At 41.9% G+C, this 16,050-nt stretch overlaps 1 protein-coding gene across 1 annotated transcript; it reads left to right on the top strand.

Moving 5' to 3' along the window:
- Positions 11,734-12,144, top strand: LOC107615571. Its single transcript, XM_016317625.1, has one exon. It carries the CDS (start codon positions 11,734-11,736, stop codon positions 12,142-12,144), a length of 411 nt encoding a protein of 136 aa, XP_016173111.1.

The following is a 16,050-nucleotide window of genomic DNA, read 5'->3' as shown; positions in this document are numbered from 1 at the left end:
TAAGATCTAAGACTTCCAAAATATAAGGACTAATGAGCACTCGAATCCTTGCATAAGCATACAAATTAGAGTTCACCCCACTATTACTTATTAACTTCACCCACTAAGGCATCATAAGCAATTCTTCAATACATTCCAATTAAGAGAATTGTTTGTGCATAGTTCTTTTCTTGCTTGGGGACAAGCAAGATTTAAGTTTGGTGTTGTGATGCCAGGGCATCTTGGCTAGTTTTACTAGCCATTTTTTGTATGCTTTAGGTTGGTTTCATGCCAAGAAATAAAAAAAGTACAAAAGAAACTAAAAGAAAAGTGCAGGAAATGAAATCAGGGAATTGAACTCCCAACCCCTTATGGCCTTCCAAAGAGCTCCTTTTAGTCTTCAAAGTTTCTCTATTTATATCCTGTTCTCATCTTCAATTGGATCTTTAAATACTTGGATGTAGGCCTTGGCCTTGATTAAAGCAGCTAGAAGTGATTCTTGGATGATGGACGTTGGCAACTAACATTCACATTCTGTATTGGTGCATTTTGGAATGAAATTGGCCTAACGTTGGTGACCACGTTTGTATAAAAACGTTGGGTCAAACGTTACTTCAAAAAATTAAATTCTGGGTGTTGCCAGCAATGTTTGACTTAACGTTGGTGCACCAACATTCGCGCATCCATGCGTGCGTGTGGCCTATGCGTACGCGTGGATGGTCAAATTTGTCATTCCACGCATGTGCGTAGCCCACGCGTACGCGTCAAACAAGTTTTTGCGCGTATGCGTCGTTTAGGCGTTCGCGTGCAAGGCTAAAATTCGCATCCATGCGTATACGTCATAGACGCGTACGTGTCACCTCAAATTTTCCGAATTCCAGTTTTGGGAGTCTCATCGCGTATGTTGGCCTCAGTGTTGGACCACAAACGCTCCTTCCAACGTTGGCCTTTCCACGCGTGTGCATCGCTCACGCATACGCGTCGCACCAAATTTCTCCAATTTCCAAAAAGCACACTGTATTGAAATACGTTGGAGGTAACGTTGGTTTACCAATGTTCCCTCCAACGTTGGCATCAGATTCTTGCAGAATGTTGCCTTGCCCCTTTTCCTTGCACTTCCTCTACTCCTTTCCACCTATCATCAACCAAACACATACATCAAAGCTTTGCTAAATTCACAAGATATTGCCTCGTTCTTAGCACACAAGTAATTATGGCATAAATCTATTAAAAATGCATCAAATTAACCATGTTTGCATGAATCAAGGTGTGCATGAAATTTTCATCCAAATACTTACTTATTGCCTATGAAATGCACGAAACTACCCTAAAACAAACTAAAAATAGCTTGTGAAACTAGCCAAGATGCCCTGGCATCACAACACTAAACTTAAATCTTGCTTGTCCTCAAGCAAGTGATAGAACATAAGAAGAATGAAATGAAAATACAAGATATACACGTCCTTATTCAGAGAATTCAAATCCTTGGTTCATGTGGTTTCATGCATTGCAACTTAGGTTCATGTTCATGCTAGTTTCTAGGCTCTCATATGCTCGTGAACTCTCACTATATTGCCTTCTATGAGACTCTTATTCTTGATCCTTAATTTTAGTTCTGTTTTTGTTTTCTTTCTTTCTTTAGAACTTATTGCTTTTGTAGCTAAGTGTTCTGTGTTGAGATAACTCTTTAGGATAGGCTTTTAGCCAACACTTCCGAACCAGTTGGTTCAAGGTGCTAGGTGTTGAAACACCCCTAAGGACTTAATCACCCAAGTTTCTTCTCAACGCATACACACCACAGGCACATGGTTTGTTATTCATTCCTTAGACCTTGGTGTCCAGCACCTCTTTGGGTTGCTAAATGTTTTGTGACAAGGTTGCTCTTGATAATGGACTTTCAGTTGACAATCCTGGGTTAGTTAACCCATGTCATCAAGTGATGAAGCACTCCTACGAACTTACTCATCCAAGTATATCCTTGCACAAAAACACCACAGACACATGCCTCAAGGTTCAAACTATTGGTGCCCAGCTTTAATTTGTGCTATTTTCTTTCTTTTTTTATTCTCTTTTTCTCTTTTTAGGATCTTATTAATTCATTTAAGTCTCATAGAATGCATTTCAAGCTCATAATTCAAGAGATATATTAGGCTTGTACCATATTGATAAACCAATTTAGCTAGCAAATACCACCACAACACTAGGACTTTATTCTGCACATTGGATTTCACTCTTGTTTTTCACAACAATTTCTCATAATTTCTTTTATTGAGCTCAAGAACACAGCATACAATTGAAGCAAGGATGCAATGGCCTAGGCACTTGGACTAGCAGCCATAACAGCATACAAACAACAAATAGGAATTGACTCAGGACACAATTCAACAGGGGTACAATTTCACTTCCAATTAACAGATTTAAACTCAGGATAGTCAAGTAACAGTACAACCTCTTGGAGTCCACTTGTTTCCTCTTTGTCATCACCATCCTTAGCTTTTGTACTCTTCTTCATCTCTTTAGATGATGCGTCCCTTCCTTCCAAGAGATTGAATGTCTTCCTGTAAAAATATTGGAAGTTGCTTGTTCCCCAAGCACTTGAGAGATGGTTAGCATGCATGTATGCTTGTGATTTTCTGAACTTAAGTTGGTATGTGAACACCAAACTTAGTTCCTTGCCTAATACAGCAGATTGAATACATGCAGAGAGCCTCATGTGCTTTTATTAAGAAAACAACTATAAAATAGAAAAACAAACTGTGAACTAGAAACTAAAAACATGCTAAGTAGTTTCTCTAGTTGTTTGGAGTCAGTGACTAGTCATTGAAGGGTTGCAATGTGTTCTTAAATGAACTCAAGACTTGGGTATTGTTGGATAGTTGGAGCATCCTCTTCATCATGAGCTTCTTGAATTGGTGGTTCAATGAACTCACCTTCTATGCAACTCTCTGTTTCATTGGAGTGTGGACTCCGTTGATTGACTTCCTCCCTTTCTTCTACATGATGTGACATCGAGTCTTTTGGGAGTGAGTTTGCATATTCCCTTGTCACCCTTAGCAGCCTCTGTGGGTATGGAGCCTTTGGTTTGTATACTCTTATAACCTCCTCCTTCTTCATAGGAGTCTCACTTGGTATGGGTGCTTCCTTTTCTTGTTCTTCTGATTCCTCCCTTGTTTTTGACCATTGAATGAACTCCTCTGTTTTTTGGAGGAAGTGGAGCGGCCTCTCTTTGTAATCTCAGCTCTTCCATGAATTGTTCTTCAGAATAGGATTGAGCTATCTCTCTCAATTTTTCTTCATGCTCCCTTTTTGCTATTTTCTCCTCTTCGTTTGTCTTTATCATTTTTGTTGATATTTCTAGCAAGTTGATATTTCTCTCTCCTTTTGTTGAGTTCTTCAATGATGTGTTCCATCCTAGCAAGTCTATCTAAAGGAGGTTTTGATGGTTGGTTAGGGTTGGCTTGTGAATGGAATTGGTTGTTTTGTGGTTGTATATTCTGGGAGTGGTATGATTCTTGTGAGTAATGGAATGAGTTTTATGGACTGTAAAAAGAATTTTATGTGTAGTAAAATGAATTTTCTGAATGGTGAAATGAATTGTATGGATTTGAGACGGAATTTTGTGCTGAGGCATACTCAGTTGCTGAAGAATTTGGACATGTAAAACTAGGAGGGGAGGTTGGGTAATTGAAAGGTGATGGCTCTTGATGAATGGGGTATGAATGAGTGAAGTCTCTTTGATTTTGATCTTCCCAGCCACAACTTGAATAGTGATCATTTTCACCAAAATATGGGCCATTTTATGGCTCTGGAAAGTACCTCGTTTCATGTTCTTGATACTCCCACCCACCATCAACATAATAACGTGAAGCATTCTGTGGTGGTAGAAAGTTTCTCCTGAAATATGATTGACCAAGAGATGATGGATGCTCCTTTTTTTCTTGCAACAGGCTCTGTCTCAAACAATAATCACCAAAAGAAACTGGAATCTCCATTGTATAAGTAACAAACTGAAACAAAAAAAAACTAATTAACAAAAGAGGAGAAAATTGTTCGATCTAGTTATCCTCCAATTTAGTAATTGTCAATATAAAACCAATCCCCGACAATGGCGCCAAAAACTTGATACGCGAAAAAATAAGTTCTGCGCAATAACTACCGGCAAGTGCACCGGGTCGTATCAAGTAATAAAACTCACTAAAGAGTGAGGTCGATCCCACGAGGATTAACGGATTAAGCAATCAATAGTTAGTTAATTATCCTAGTCAGACGGTTCATGTTGGAGTGAAAAGCAACAGAAAGTGTAAATAACAAAAAAGGAAAGGAAAGTAATAAAAGTGCAGAGAAGTAAATTAACATAGATGTAAAGTGCAGAAAGTAAATGACATAAAGAAAAGTAACATAAACACTGGGGTCAAGAGATATTACAATTATCCGGATCAAGTTCATCCTCATCTCTTCTTCATTCAATGCATTCATTGATCTCCTTGGCAATCTTAAGTGATTGGATCCCAATTCCTTTGCTCACCAATCTCTCTAAGCTTGAACAATTTCCCAATGTCTTGGTTTAATTGTTCATAGGAAGAGATGAAGCTTGATCACTGGTTATACCACACACATTCATAGATCAAAGTATTGGTAGGATTAAATGTCACAATATCCATCCAACCCCTAACCTAATCCAATGTGAGAAAGCAATTCTAGCATGATCTCCTCATTCTTCTCCCAAGGATCAGAGGAAATCCAATTATGAATAGCTTCTCCATCAAGACAAATATTCAATTGAATTAAGAGTGAAAGCTTTTCTAGTAAGACCAAGAGAAAAGACAGAGAAAGAATGATGGAAATTACAATTGATCCATTAAATAACAATAGAGCTCTCTAACCCAATGAAAAGAGTTATTTTAATTCATTGCTCTATTCTAACAAAAAACGAAGAAAGTGCAGAAAAATAAAGAGGAAGATTAAGAAATAGAACTGAAATTGAAACTTCAAATTCATAATGGAAATTACAAACTAAAATGAAACTACCAGAAAAATAGAAAAGAAAAGAAAAGAAAGAAAAGTGCATGAAAGGTGTGTGTCAGGGGATGTGGATACATGATTCTGGACTCCCCTCCAATCCAAAATGAGTTCTCCAATCTAGCTAACACCTATATATAGGCTTACAAACTAAAATGAAAGACCAAATTATAGTTGAATTAAAATTCATAATCTAGATGCTTCTTGTGCCTTGGATTGAGTGATGTTGATGGGCTCAGCTTGCTTGCATGATCCAGGGGTGTAATTAGGGCCTTTAGTGATGTTGCAACGTTAAAATTCTGCTCACAGGCCATTCATCAGCGTTTGCGTCGTGCAAACATTCCCTCTAACATTTTTCTGGTCACGCGTACGCGTGACCATTGTTTTTTTAACGTTGAGATGAGCGTTGGAGACAACGTTGCTGGGCCAACGTTCTACCCATGCGTGCGCATGGGCGACGCTCATACGTGGCTTGTCAATTCTTCACTTCTCACGCGTACACGTGAGTGACGGATACGCGTGGCTTGGCATTTTTCCTTTCTCTCACACGTACGCGTGGCTTGTCATTTTTCACTTTTCAAGTGTACGCGTGGGTGACGCGTACGCGTGGCTTGTCATTTTTCACTTTTCAAATATACGCGTGGATGCCAAATTTTCCAGGCTTCTTTTCGAGCACATTGGGGGTAACGTTGGATCACCAACGTTCCCTCCAACGTTCCTTCTTCAATTTTTCCATACAGCGTTGGTTCATTTCCAATGTTTACTCAAACTTTGCCACCAATGTTGGCTCTCTAATTCTGCTTTTCTCTGCTTCTACTTGGCCTATCATCAAACAAACAAGTGTATCAAAGTAACACACAGGATAATCTTTACTATACTAAAATTCACATATGCTTGAGATTCTCTTAATGCAGAGTTTTTTCATGCTTTTACTCCTTTATTAACAAAATTTGTATGAAAACTAAATTAAAATCTACTGAAAAAACATAGAAAAATAAGCCATGATTCCTTGCCATCATATATATCCTCCCCAAATCTCTTTTCCGCATATCTCTAACCACCCCATTCAATTCCGAAAACCTATTGCCCCTCCCTCTCTATAAATACCATTTCTTTTGCACTTTTTACCATACCCAATCCACCCTCCATTCTTTTTATTCGGTCCTCCTCTTTTACTTTTCATTCTTTTCCTCCTCATTCTTTCACTCTTTCTCTCTTCTTCTTTGCTCAGGGACGAGCAAAAGCTTTAAGTTTGGTGTTGGAGAACTTTCCTTTTTCTTTTATCATATTTCATATGGCACCAAAAATTGGAGAATTCTCTTCTAGGAAGAGAAAGGAAAAGGCTCCCGCAACTAGTCCATTTGATAACAACCGGTTCAGTTCCAAAATCCATGAGGATTACGTCCATGAGATTGTGAGCAGAAAAAGAGTGATTCTTGAGGTCTGATTTGATTTGCAACCGGATGAGTTTCCATAGATCAGAGAGCAGATTCAGAGGAGGGGTTGGGAATTCTTGTGCAACCCTAGGACTGCTGTAGGCACTCTGATGGTCAGAGAGTTCTATGCGAATACTTGGGTAGCTTAGAAATATGTCAAGGATTTGAACCCTGAGTTTATGACCTGGCGTACAATAGTACGAAGGAAGATCCTAGAGTTCGATATGAAGAGGGTGAGCGAGATACTTTAGCTGCCACCATCCAGAGATGATCGTCACTCTTACTATCACAGGCTCAAACGTGACCAGAGGCTGAACCAGATCCTCACTAATATATTCCTCCCAGAGCACAGTGGAGAAGGGATGGTAGAGATCAGCCATACCAGTTGGGAAGGTATGATCTGAAGCCAGTTGCTAGGGGGTAGTTGGAGTTCATTCTGCACTCCATCATCCCTACGTAACCGGTCTGAGGTTACCATTAACTGAGCTGTGATGATTCACTACATCATGCTCGGTTATGAGGTGGAGGTGCATCATGTCATCCTCTGAAGTTGTACAACATAGCTGTGAAGGCCTCCACTTCTCCTAGATTAGCCTTCCCTCATCTCATCTTCTGCCTATGTGAGGCTGCTCGCGTTCACATTGATCGAGATACCTCTATTGATGTTGACAGACCGATTACTAGGAGGGGTATGGAGTACGCCAAGCAGCTTAGGCTGGCACCACCTCAGGAGCCAGTTTCCCCACCTCAGCAGGAGCAGCCTGAGATCTCTCAGGGATATTACTTTCCCCAGCGTGACTACTGGGATCAGCTGATAGCATCTATTGGGCAGCTAGCATCTGCTGTTAACCAGTTGAGGATAGAGCATCAGGATCACTCCGCCCTCATTCATCAGTTAGTGGAAGAACAACGAGGCGAGAGCTGGAGGAGCTAAGATGCCAGAGAGGATTCTCGGGAGGCAGCAGCAGCCACCAGGACTGAGGTGGTTGAGTGTTATTTTCTGCTGCTTTATCTATTTTCTATTCTTCTAGTCATTATATTATATCTTGTTTCCTATTTTCTATTTGGAAGCCTTTGCATAATCAGTAGTAGTATTTTATTGTTTTCCTAGTTGAGTTGTTAAATTTTGTATTTATGCTTATTTTAAAAATTTTCTCATGTATTGCTCACTGAGCTTCAAAAATCAAAAAAAAAAAAGAAAAGAAGTAATAAAATGCATGAGATTTGAGTTATGTATTATGAGTTATTCTAGTTACCTTGATGTGGTGGTAATATTTATGATTTTGAATGTATGAATTGAATAGTGCATACTTGATATTGAGGTTAAGAATGTTGATTTCTGAGGTACAGGAACTTAGAGAAGTATTATGGATTCTCTAAACTCAATGAGAAATTTATCCTTGAAGTAAAACAAACAGCAAAAAGAAAAAGAAAAATAAAAACCAAGGTCCAAGGCTCTGAGCATCAATGGTTAGGAAGGTCAAATATGATTAAAGGCTCAAAGAGTTGTTTTCCTAACTGTATGCTTGTGGTGTGAATGTGTCAAGTAACCCTTGAGACAGAACACTAAGAGTCGAGACCAAGTGCAATTATAGAGTATGCCAAAGGCTCTGAGCACCACTGACTGGGAGGAATTAAAAGAAAGATTAGAACTCAAAGAATTCTCCAGTTAAGTGCTTGTGGTGTCTTTGTGTTAAGTTAAGCTTGAGAAAAAAAACTAGGAATCACGGCTAGGCTCAAGGTGCAAAGCGCCAAAGAAAAGAAAAGGAAATGTTGTGTTCAAGGATGAATCAAAGCTTAAGAAGGAAAAGAATCCATAATATCATCCGAGTTCTAGTTCTGAAGGATGTCCATATTTCTGAGCTTCAAAGGATAGTGAGATGCCAAACCTATTCAGAATCACAATGTCATTAACCCCACTCAGTAATTGGACAAGAGCTTGAAGGAATACTCAAGTCTTGGGCAATTTCTCTTCTCTGTCTATATTGTTTTTAGTTGCTTGAGGACAAGCAATAGTTCAAGTCTTATTATGAGAGCTGTGTTCACTCTTTTTCATAGGCTTAAAAATTAGGTATCGGACCATAGAGGGTAGTATGCAACAATCCCACTTTTAGCCAAAACAGGGTTCTATGTCCGCGTACGCGAGATGGCAAAATAGAAGGAACTTCTCGCATACCCTATACAGCCCATGTATGCGAGTGTTCGATTTAACAGGTCTGCGTACATGGGAACATGTCCGCGTACGTGAGATAACAAGGCAATGAGTAAATCTTATGTCACGTGTGCATGCACATTGATGAGCGGATATTTTATACGCTTTTTGGCATTGTTTCCATATAGTTTTTATTATGTTTTATTTAAGTTTTATTCTAATTTCATTGGTTTTAGTGCAAAATTCATATTTTTGGATTCTACTTTGAGTTTGTATGATTTTTTGGTGATTTTAGGTGTATTCTGGTTGAAATTGAGGAGTCTGAGTAGAAGTCAGATTCAGAAGCAGAGAAAGGATTGCACATGCTGTCAGGATCTGACCTCCATGCACCCGAAGGAGCTTTGCTGGAGCTACAGAGGTCTAAATGGCGCACTATCCATGGCTATGGAAAGCTAAAATCCAGCGTTTTCCAGAAATATATAATAGTACATACTTTGTTTCGGAAATAAAGGCCCAAAACTGGTGTTCAACGCCAGCCACCAGCCCTAGTCCTGGCGTCCAGTGCCCACAAGGGAGCAACTAGAGTTCAACGCCCAAAAGGGGGTCCCTAGCCAGCGTTCAACGCCCCAAAGGGACATTAGCACATGGGAAACACTTAAGCTCAGCCCAAACACTCACCAAGTGGGCACTGGAAGTGGATTTTTGCACTATCAACTTAGTTTATCTTATTTCTGTAATCCTTAGTCACTAGATTAGTATATATAGGAGAAGATCACCCTTGTTTAGGATCTTCTTCCTCTCCCATTATTTTTTAATACTATTATGTACAGTATGAGTCACTAAACCTCCTAGGTTAAGGTTAGGAGCTCTGCTGATTTCCATGGATTAATAAAAGTACTACTATTCTACTCAATTTGTGTGTGACTCTATTCTAAGATGTATCTTCGTTCTTCAATGTGAGTCCTAACCAGAGATCACTGAACCAACATCTTAATTATACATCTCTTAGATGGCTAATCCATGACTTTGTTGGAGACTTCTTGAGACACAGTTCAGCCGAGGTATGGGGAGATTAGGGTCATCGTGGTAGAGGTTAGAACCAAAGCCACAGCATTCTCTGATTCGGAATATTCGACCTTGTCTGTCACATTTTGAGTAGGATCATCAAGGGGATGTACTGCAAGAGCTTTACCCTCCTTTAGATTGGGCGCACAGTAAAGCTGGTGTTCGGCCAGAGAGAGGAAGATTCAGCGACCGCAGCCGTACAGCGTTGATTACTTACAGCTTGCGATGGAAGGAATCACTCACAGTTGGAGAAAGACAGTAGGAAAGGTTGATCTAGAAGAATGAAGCATCTCTGAAGCCTCAACCATTCCCTTATCACTGGTTTCACTCAAATTAACTAATTTCATTCCTATTTATGTTTTATGCGTTTATCTCAACAAACTATCTTTTCTATTCGCCCGACTAAGATCTACAAGGTGTCCATAGCTTGCTTCAAAACAACAATTTTCGTGAGATCGACCCTGACTCACCTCAGGTATTACTTGGATGACCCAGTGCACTTGCTGGTTCAGTTGTGCGTAGTTAATTTCCTTACACCAAGTTTTTGGCGCCGTTGCTGGAGATTGTTCGGATTTGACAAACTACTGGATTATCTTGTTGCTTAGATTAGGTACTTTTTATTTTTGTTTTAGTCTTTTATTTTCTTTTTCAGAAAAAAAATTTCAAAACCCTTTCTTTTCTTTTTGATCTTTATCTATTTGTTTGAGTCTTTGATCTTGTTCTTGTTAAAGTTCGAATTTTTTTCTTTCTTTTAAGAAAAAATTTCAAAAAAAGTGTCTTTTGTTTGAGTCTTGTGTCAATCCTTAAGTTTGATGTCTCTTTTTTATCTTTGGTCCCTTTGGTACTTTTGGTCTATCTTCTTTTGGGTCTTTAGAAAATTATTCTTGTACTTTCTTTTATTTGATTTCAATTTCTTTAAATTTGATGCCTTTTGCTATTTTTCATGTAAATTTGGAAAAATTAGTGCCTTGGCTTTTAAAATTTTAAGTTTGGTGTCCTTTAGTTGTTCCTTATTTGCTTTGAATTTTCAAATTTGTTCTTTGTGTTCTTTCTTGGTATTCAAGTTGTTTTTGTTTCTTTTCTTGTTTTGATCTTAAAATTTTTAAGTTTGGTGTCTTTTAGTGTTTGTTCTCTTGATTTTTGAAAATTAGTACTTCTTTGATTTAAAAATTTTAAGTTTGGTGTCTGTTCATACCCTGGCCCGAGCATGAGGTCCGGGCCGAGTACGCCAAAGGACCAATCTCTTAGATCGAACCTAGCCCACAACCCGACTTCTCCCAAAAGAAGTCGGAAACCCGCGACAAAGGCCCAAAGAGGCCCAATTCGACAGAATGTCATCACCTACTAGAAGGCGGTGGCCAAAAGATAAGACCTAACCACCAGATGAAAAGATAAGATAAGATAGAAGTCTTATCTCCCCAAAGGAGGTCACCTAATTCCACTATAAATACACTGGAACTCCCAAGAATAACTCATATTCCAATTCTACTACAAACCTACCTAAAGCCCATACTGACTTAAGCATCGGAGTCTTTTGCAGGTACCACCACCCCTCTTCCCAAGAGATCAAGGATCGGCGGCACCTCAGCTCCAACAAGTCAGACACGGCAGACTCAACCGAATCAGGACATCTCATCTGAGATCGACCTCAATGTTTCAGGTAACCCTCGGTACATTGGCGCCGTTGCTGGGGACCCTAGAAGTCATCCCACCATCATGGCAAACAACCTTCCAAACAATGACCACACCTCCGGATTAGAAGATGGTACACCAACAAAAAACCCGGATTTCGCACCCCTTCCCCCATCGCCAAAGGAAACGCACCATTCCAAGGGGGAAAAACAACCTCAAAACACAAAGATCCTAGATGCCATCCGCAAACAACAAGATTGCCTCAAACAGCTTGAACGAGAGGCCGAGCGACAACGGGAGGCCGAGAGAGACCTACGAAGAGAAACAAGACGACGCAGAGAGCTAGAAGAAAAACTCCAGAAGCTCGAAGCTGACCTCAAGTCCAGGACTTTTTGATCCAACTGTGAAGCTAGTCCTCACAATTAACAAGACCCATTCACGGAAGAAATCATGAAGACAAAGGTCCCAAAGGACTTCAAAGCCCCCGACATGACCCCATATGACGGAACATCCGATCCAAGCTATCATCTCAGCAACTTTAGAAGTCGGATGTACCTCACAGACGCCTCGGACGCAACTCGCTGCAAGGCCTTCCCAACCACTCTCACCAAAACAGCTATAAAGTGGTTCGACAGCCTACCCCTAAGGTCGATTACCAGCTTTGATGATCTTGCTAAGAAGTTCATAGCCAGGTTCTCCATTCAAAAAGACAAAGCCAAGCACGCTCCAAGTCTACTAGGAATCAAACGAGGAGATCGGGAGAAACTCCGAAACTATGTGGAAAGATTTAATAAAGCATGCCTTGACATACAAAATCTCCTTACAGAAGTAACAATCATGGGGCTTATCAACGGCCTGTGAGAGGGACTCTTCAGCTAATCCATATCCAAGAAACACCCTACGTACTTGGACGAAGTACAAGAGCGGGCCGAAAAATACATTAACATGAAGGTAAAAGCCCGACTGGGGAAAACCTCTAAAACTGGCTTCTCCTACCCCTCCCGGGACAAGGACAAGGAGCCATGGAAAAAGGAGGATCAACCCACAGAGAAACCTAGAAAGTACCATAACTATACCCCTCTTCGGGTATCCCTAGTGGACGTCTACGGGGAAATATGCAAGACAGAAAAGATCCCACCACCCCGTCCAATCAAGCACAAGAGGGGAGGAAGTCGGACCGAATACTGCGAATACCACAAACTCTACAGGCATCCTACCAATGAATGCTACGACTTGAAGAATCTCATAGAGAAGTTGGCCCAAGAAGGAAGACTAGATCGATTCTTAGCTAACAGAACGCACGATCCTAAGAAGGGAATGAGGGACGAAGAAGGAGGACGAACCGAACGCCCCCTTCATACCCCGAAGAGGCATATTCATATGAGCAACGAAGGATTCCCAGGAGGAGGGATCTCAAAGTCATCCCGCAAAAGCCACCTTAACGAAATATACCACGTCGGAGAAGAGAGCAGGTCGCCCAACCTCCCAACCATCTCTTTCACCAAGGAAGACGCTGCCCGCATCATCCCTGGGCATGACGATCTTGTGGTCATCGCTATCATATTTAACCAATGCTAACCTCCAAAGAACGCTGGTTGACTAGGAAAGCTCGGCAGATATCCTATTTAAATCCGCCTTCGACAAGCTCAGGCTCGAAGAAAAAGAATTAAAAGCATACCCCAACAGCCTATTTGTGCTGGGAGACGCTCCGATCCAACCCCTCAAATACATCCCGCTACACACTACCTTGGGGAAGGGAGTCGGGTCCAGGGTGCTAAGAATAGACCACCTCGTGGTCGATGTGAACTCCGCGTACAACGTACTCATAGGCCGAACAACCCTAAACCAACTCACTGTAGTAGTCTCCACTCCACACTTGTGCATGAAATTCCCTACAACGGAGGGCATAGCTTCCATCAAAGGTGACCAGAAACTCGCGCGACGATACTACAATGAAAGCCTGAACTTAAAGGGCGATCCCAGAGGAAAAGAGGCTAACGCCATCGAACTCGGAGAAGCCCGGGTTCGCGAAGAACTCCGTCCTCAGCCGGAAGGCGAGACCGAATAGGTACAAATCGAGACACCTAAGACAAAACAACAAGTATAGGAGCGAACTTGAAGGAGGACCTAAATGAGCTATTAGTCAGGCTTTGAAAGGAAAACTCTAACCTCTTCGCCAGAAAAGCCGCTAATATGCCTGGCATAGATCCCGGCTTAATGTGTCACAAATTAGCAGTATACCCCGGGTCTCGACCAGTACAACAAAAGCGCATCAAGCTCAGCCCGGAGAGATCGCAAATCATGGAGGAACAAGTGCAAGCATTGCTAGAGGCAGGGTTCATAAGGGAGGTTAAGTATCCACTGTGGCTGGCCGACGTCGTGCTGATAAGAAAGCCAAATGAAAAGTGGCGAATGTGCATATACTACACTGACCTCAATAAAGCCTGCCCAAAAGACCCCTACCCTCTCCCAAACATCGACACCCTGGTAGACGCATACTCGAGATACAAATACCTTTCGTTCATGGATGCATACTCAAGGTATAATCAAATACCAATGAATAAACCAGACCAGGAGAAAACCTCGTTCCTAACCCCGAAAATAAACTACTGCCACGTAGTAATGCTGTTCAGACTCAAGTATGTGGGGGCCACATATCAGAGGTTAATGAACAAGGTATTCGCCGATCACATCGGAAAGCTGATGGAAGTCTACGTGGACGATATGCTAATCAAAACACAAAAAGAAGACACACTGCTATCCGACCTAATCGAAGTGTTTGGCACCATAAGGAAGTACGGGATGAGGCTAAACCCCACGAAATGTACTTTCATAGTAGAGGCCTGCAAGTTCCTAGGGTTCATGCTAACCCAGGGAGGCATTGAAGCAAACCCGGACAAGTGTCGAGCTGTACTCAATATGAGAAGCCCGACCCGCGTAAAGGAGGTACAACAACTGAATGGATGACTAGCGTCCTTGTCCAGATTTTTGGCCGGATCGGCCCTAAGATCTGTCCCCTTCTACACAATACTAAGGAAAGGAATGAAGTTCGAATTGACTCCAGAGTGTGAGAAAGCCTTCCAGGACTTCAAATCATTCCTGGGATGACCACCCATCCTGACCCGACCTAAACCAGGAGAAGAACTGATACTATACCTCGCCGTCAAAGTCGGGCAATAGCCTCAGCATTGGTCAGAGAAGATGACAACGACAACAACCCATCTACTTCGTCAGCAAGGCTTTACAAGGGGCCGAACTAAACTATCAAAAGATAGAAAAATTTGCCTACTTCCTCATACTTACGTCCCGAAGACTCCGACCATATTTTCAAACCTACACCATCAGAGTACGCACTAATCAACCCATGAAAGGCATCCTGCAGAAAACAGACCTGGCCGGTAGAATCCTGCAACGGGCAGTCGGGCTGTCTGAGTTCGACCTCAAGTCTGAAGCTTGAACTGCTCTCAAATCCCAGTACTTGGCCGACTATGTCGCGGAGAACACTGACACACCGGGGACTCCCACAGAATGGAACCTCTATGTCGATGGCTCATCGAACAAAGCCAGGAGTGGAGCAGGCGTCCTCTTAGATAGCGACCAAGGAACCCAACTCAAGCTTTCTCTAAGATTTGAATTCCTCGCCTTAAACAATCAAGCATAGTACAAAGCCCTACTGGCCGGATTGAAGCTGGCTAGAGAAGTTAGAGCACAAAAGCTTACCATCTTCAGCGACTCACAAGTAATCACCTCTCAGATAGATGGAAGCTACTAGGCAAAATATTCCACTATGAAGAAGTATCTGGACAAAACTAAAGAATAGCTCGGTAGCTTCAGCGGATATGAGATCCGACACATACCCCGGGAGCAAAATGCCCGAGCTGACGCACTCTCAAAACTAGCCAGCACCAAGCTAGGGGGCAACAATAGAAGCCTCATCCAAGAAACCTTGCAGCACCTATCAACCTTAAGGGAGGAGAAGGTGTTAAGCATATCAGACCAGGACCAAGGGTGGATGACCTCTATAATCAACTACCTCAAGTCCTAAACACTTTCCATAGAAAAGAAAGACGCAAAAAGGCTCAAACGGGAAGCACAATACTATGCTCTGGTACACAATGTCCTGTACAGAAGATGGGGTTCAACACCCCTCTTGAAGTGCGTTTTGACCTCTGCCGCAAGGGAGGTCCTAGAAGACATTCACAGCGGCATGTGTAGCAATCACCTTGGTGCCCGGGCTCTATCCAAAAAGGTGCTCGGAGCCTGCTTCTACTAGCCGACCCTACAGAAGAAAGCGGCCGAGTTCGTCAAAACATGCCTTCCATGCCAGAAACACGCGAACTTCCACATCGCCCCACCTGAAGAGCTCATTTGCATCACCTCACCCTGGCCATTCGCAAAGTGGGGGCTTGACCTCCTCGGACCATTTCCCCAGGGGTCAGGACAAGTCAAATTTCTCATCATAGGAATAGACTACTTCACAAAGTAGATCGAGGCAGAACCGCTGGCCGCCGTCACCTACCAGAGAAGTCAAAAATTCTTATACAGAAATATTTTCATAAGGTTTGGGGTCCTCCGCTCCATCACCATGGATAATGGGATTCAGTTCACCCATACGGACTTCAGAAATCAAGCAAATCTAAAAATCAAGCACCAGTTCACCTCGGTAGAACACCCACAAGCTAACGGACAGGCGGAGGCCGCAAACAAGGTCATATTTTTCGGTTTAAAACGTTGATTACAGGACACAAAAGAAGCCTGGGCCAAGGA

This window comes from Arachis ipaensis, chromosome B09, assembly GCF_000816755.2.
Source record: "Arachis ipaensis cultivar K30076 chromosome B09, Araip1.1, whole genome shotgun sequence".
Taxonomy (NCBI): domain Eukaryota; kingdom Viridiplantae; phylum Streptophyta; class Magnoliopsida; order Fabales; family Fabaceae; genus Arachis; species Arachis ipaensis.
This window is presented reverse-complemented; position numbering and strand designations above follow the sequence as displayed.

Excerpts from the sequence above, each read along its gene's own strand:
- LOC107615571 (XM_016317625.1), top strand. The coding sequence starts at position 11,734 with ATGAAGACAAAGGTCCCAAAGGACTTCAAAGCCCCCGACATGACCCCA.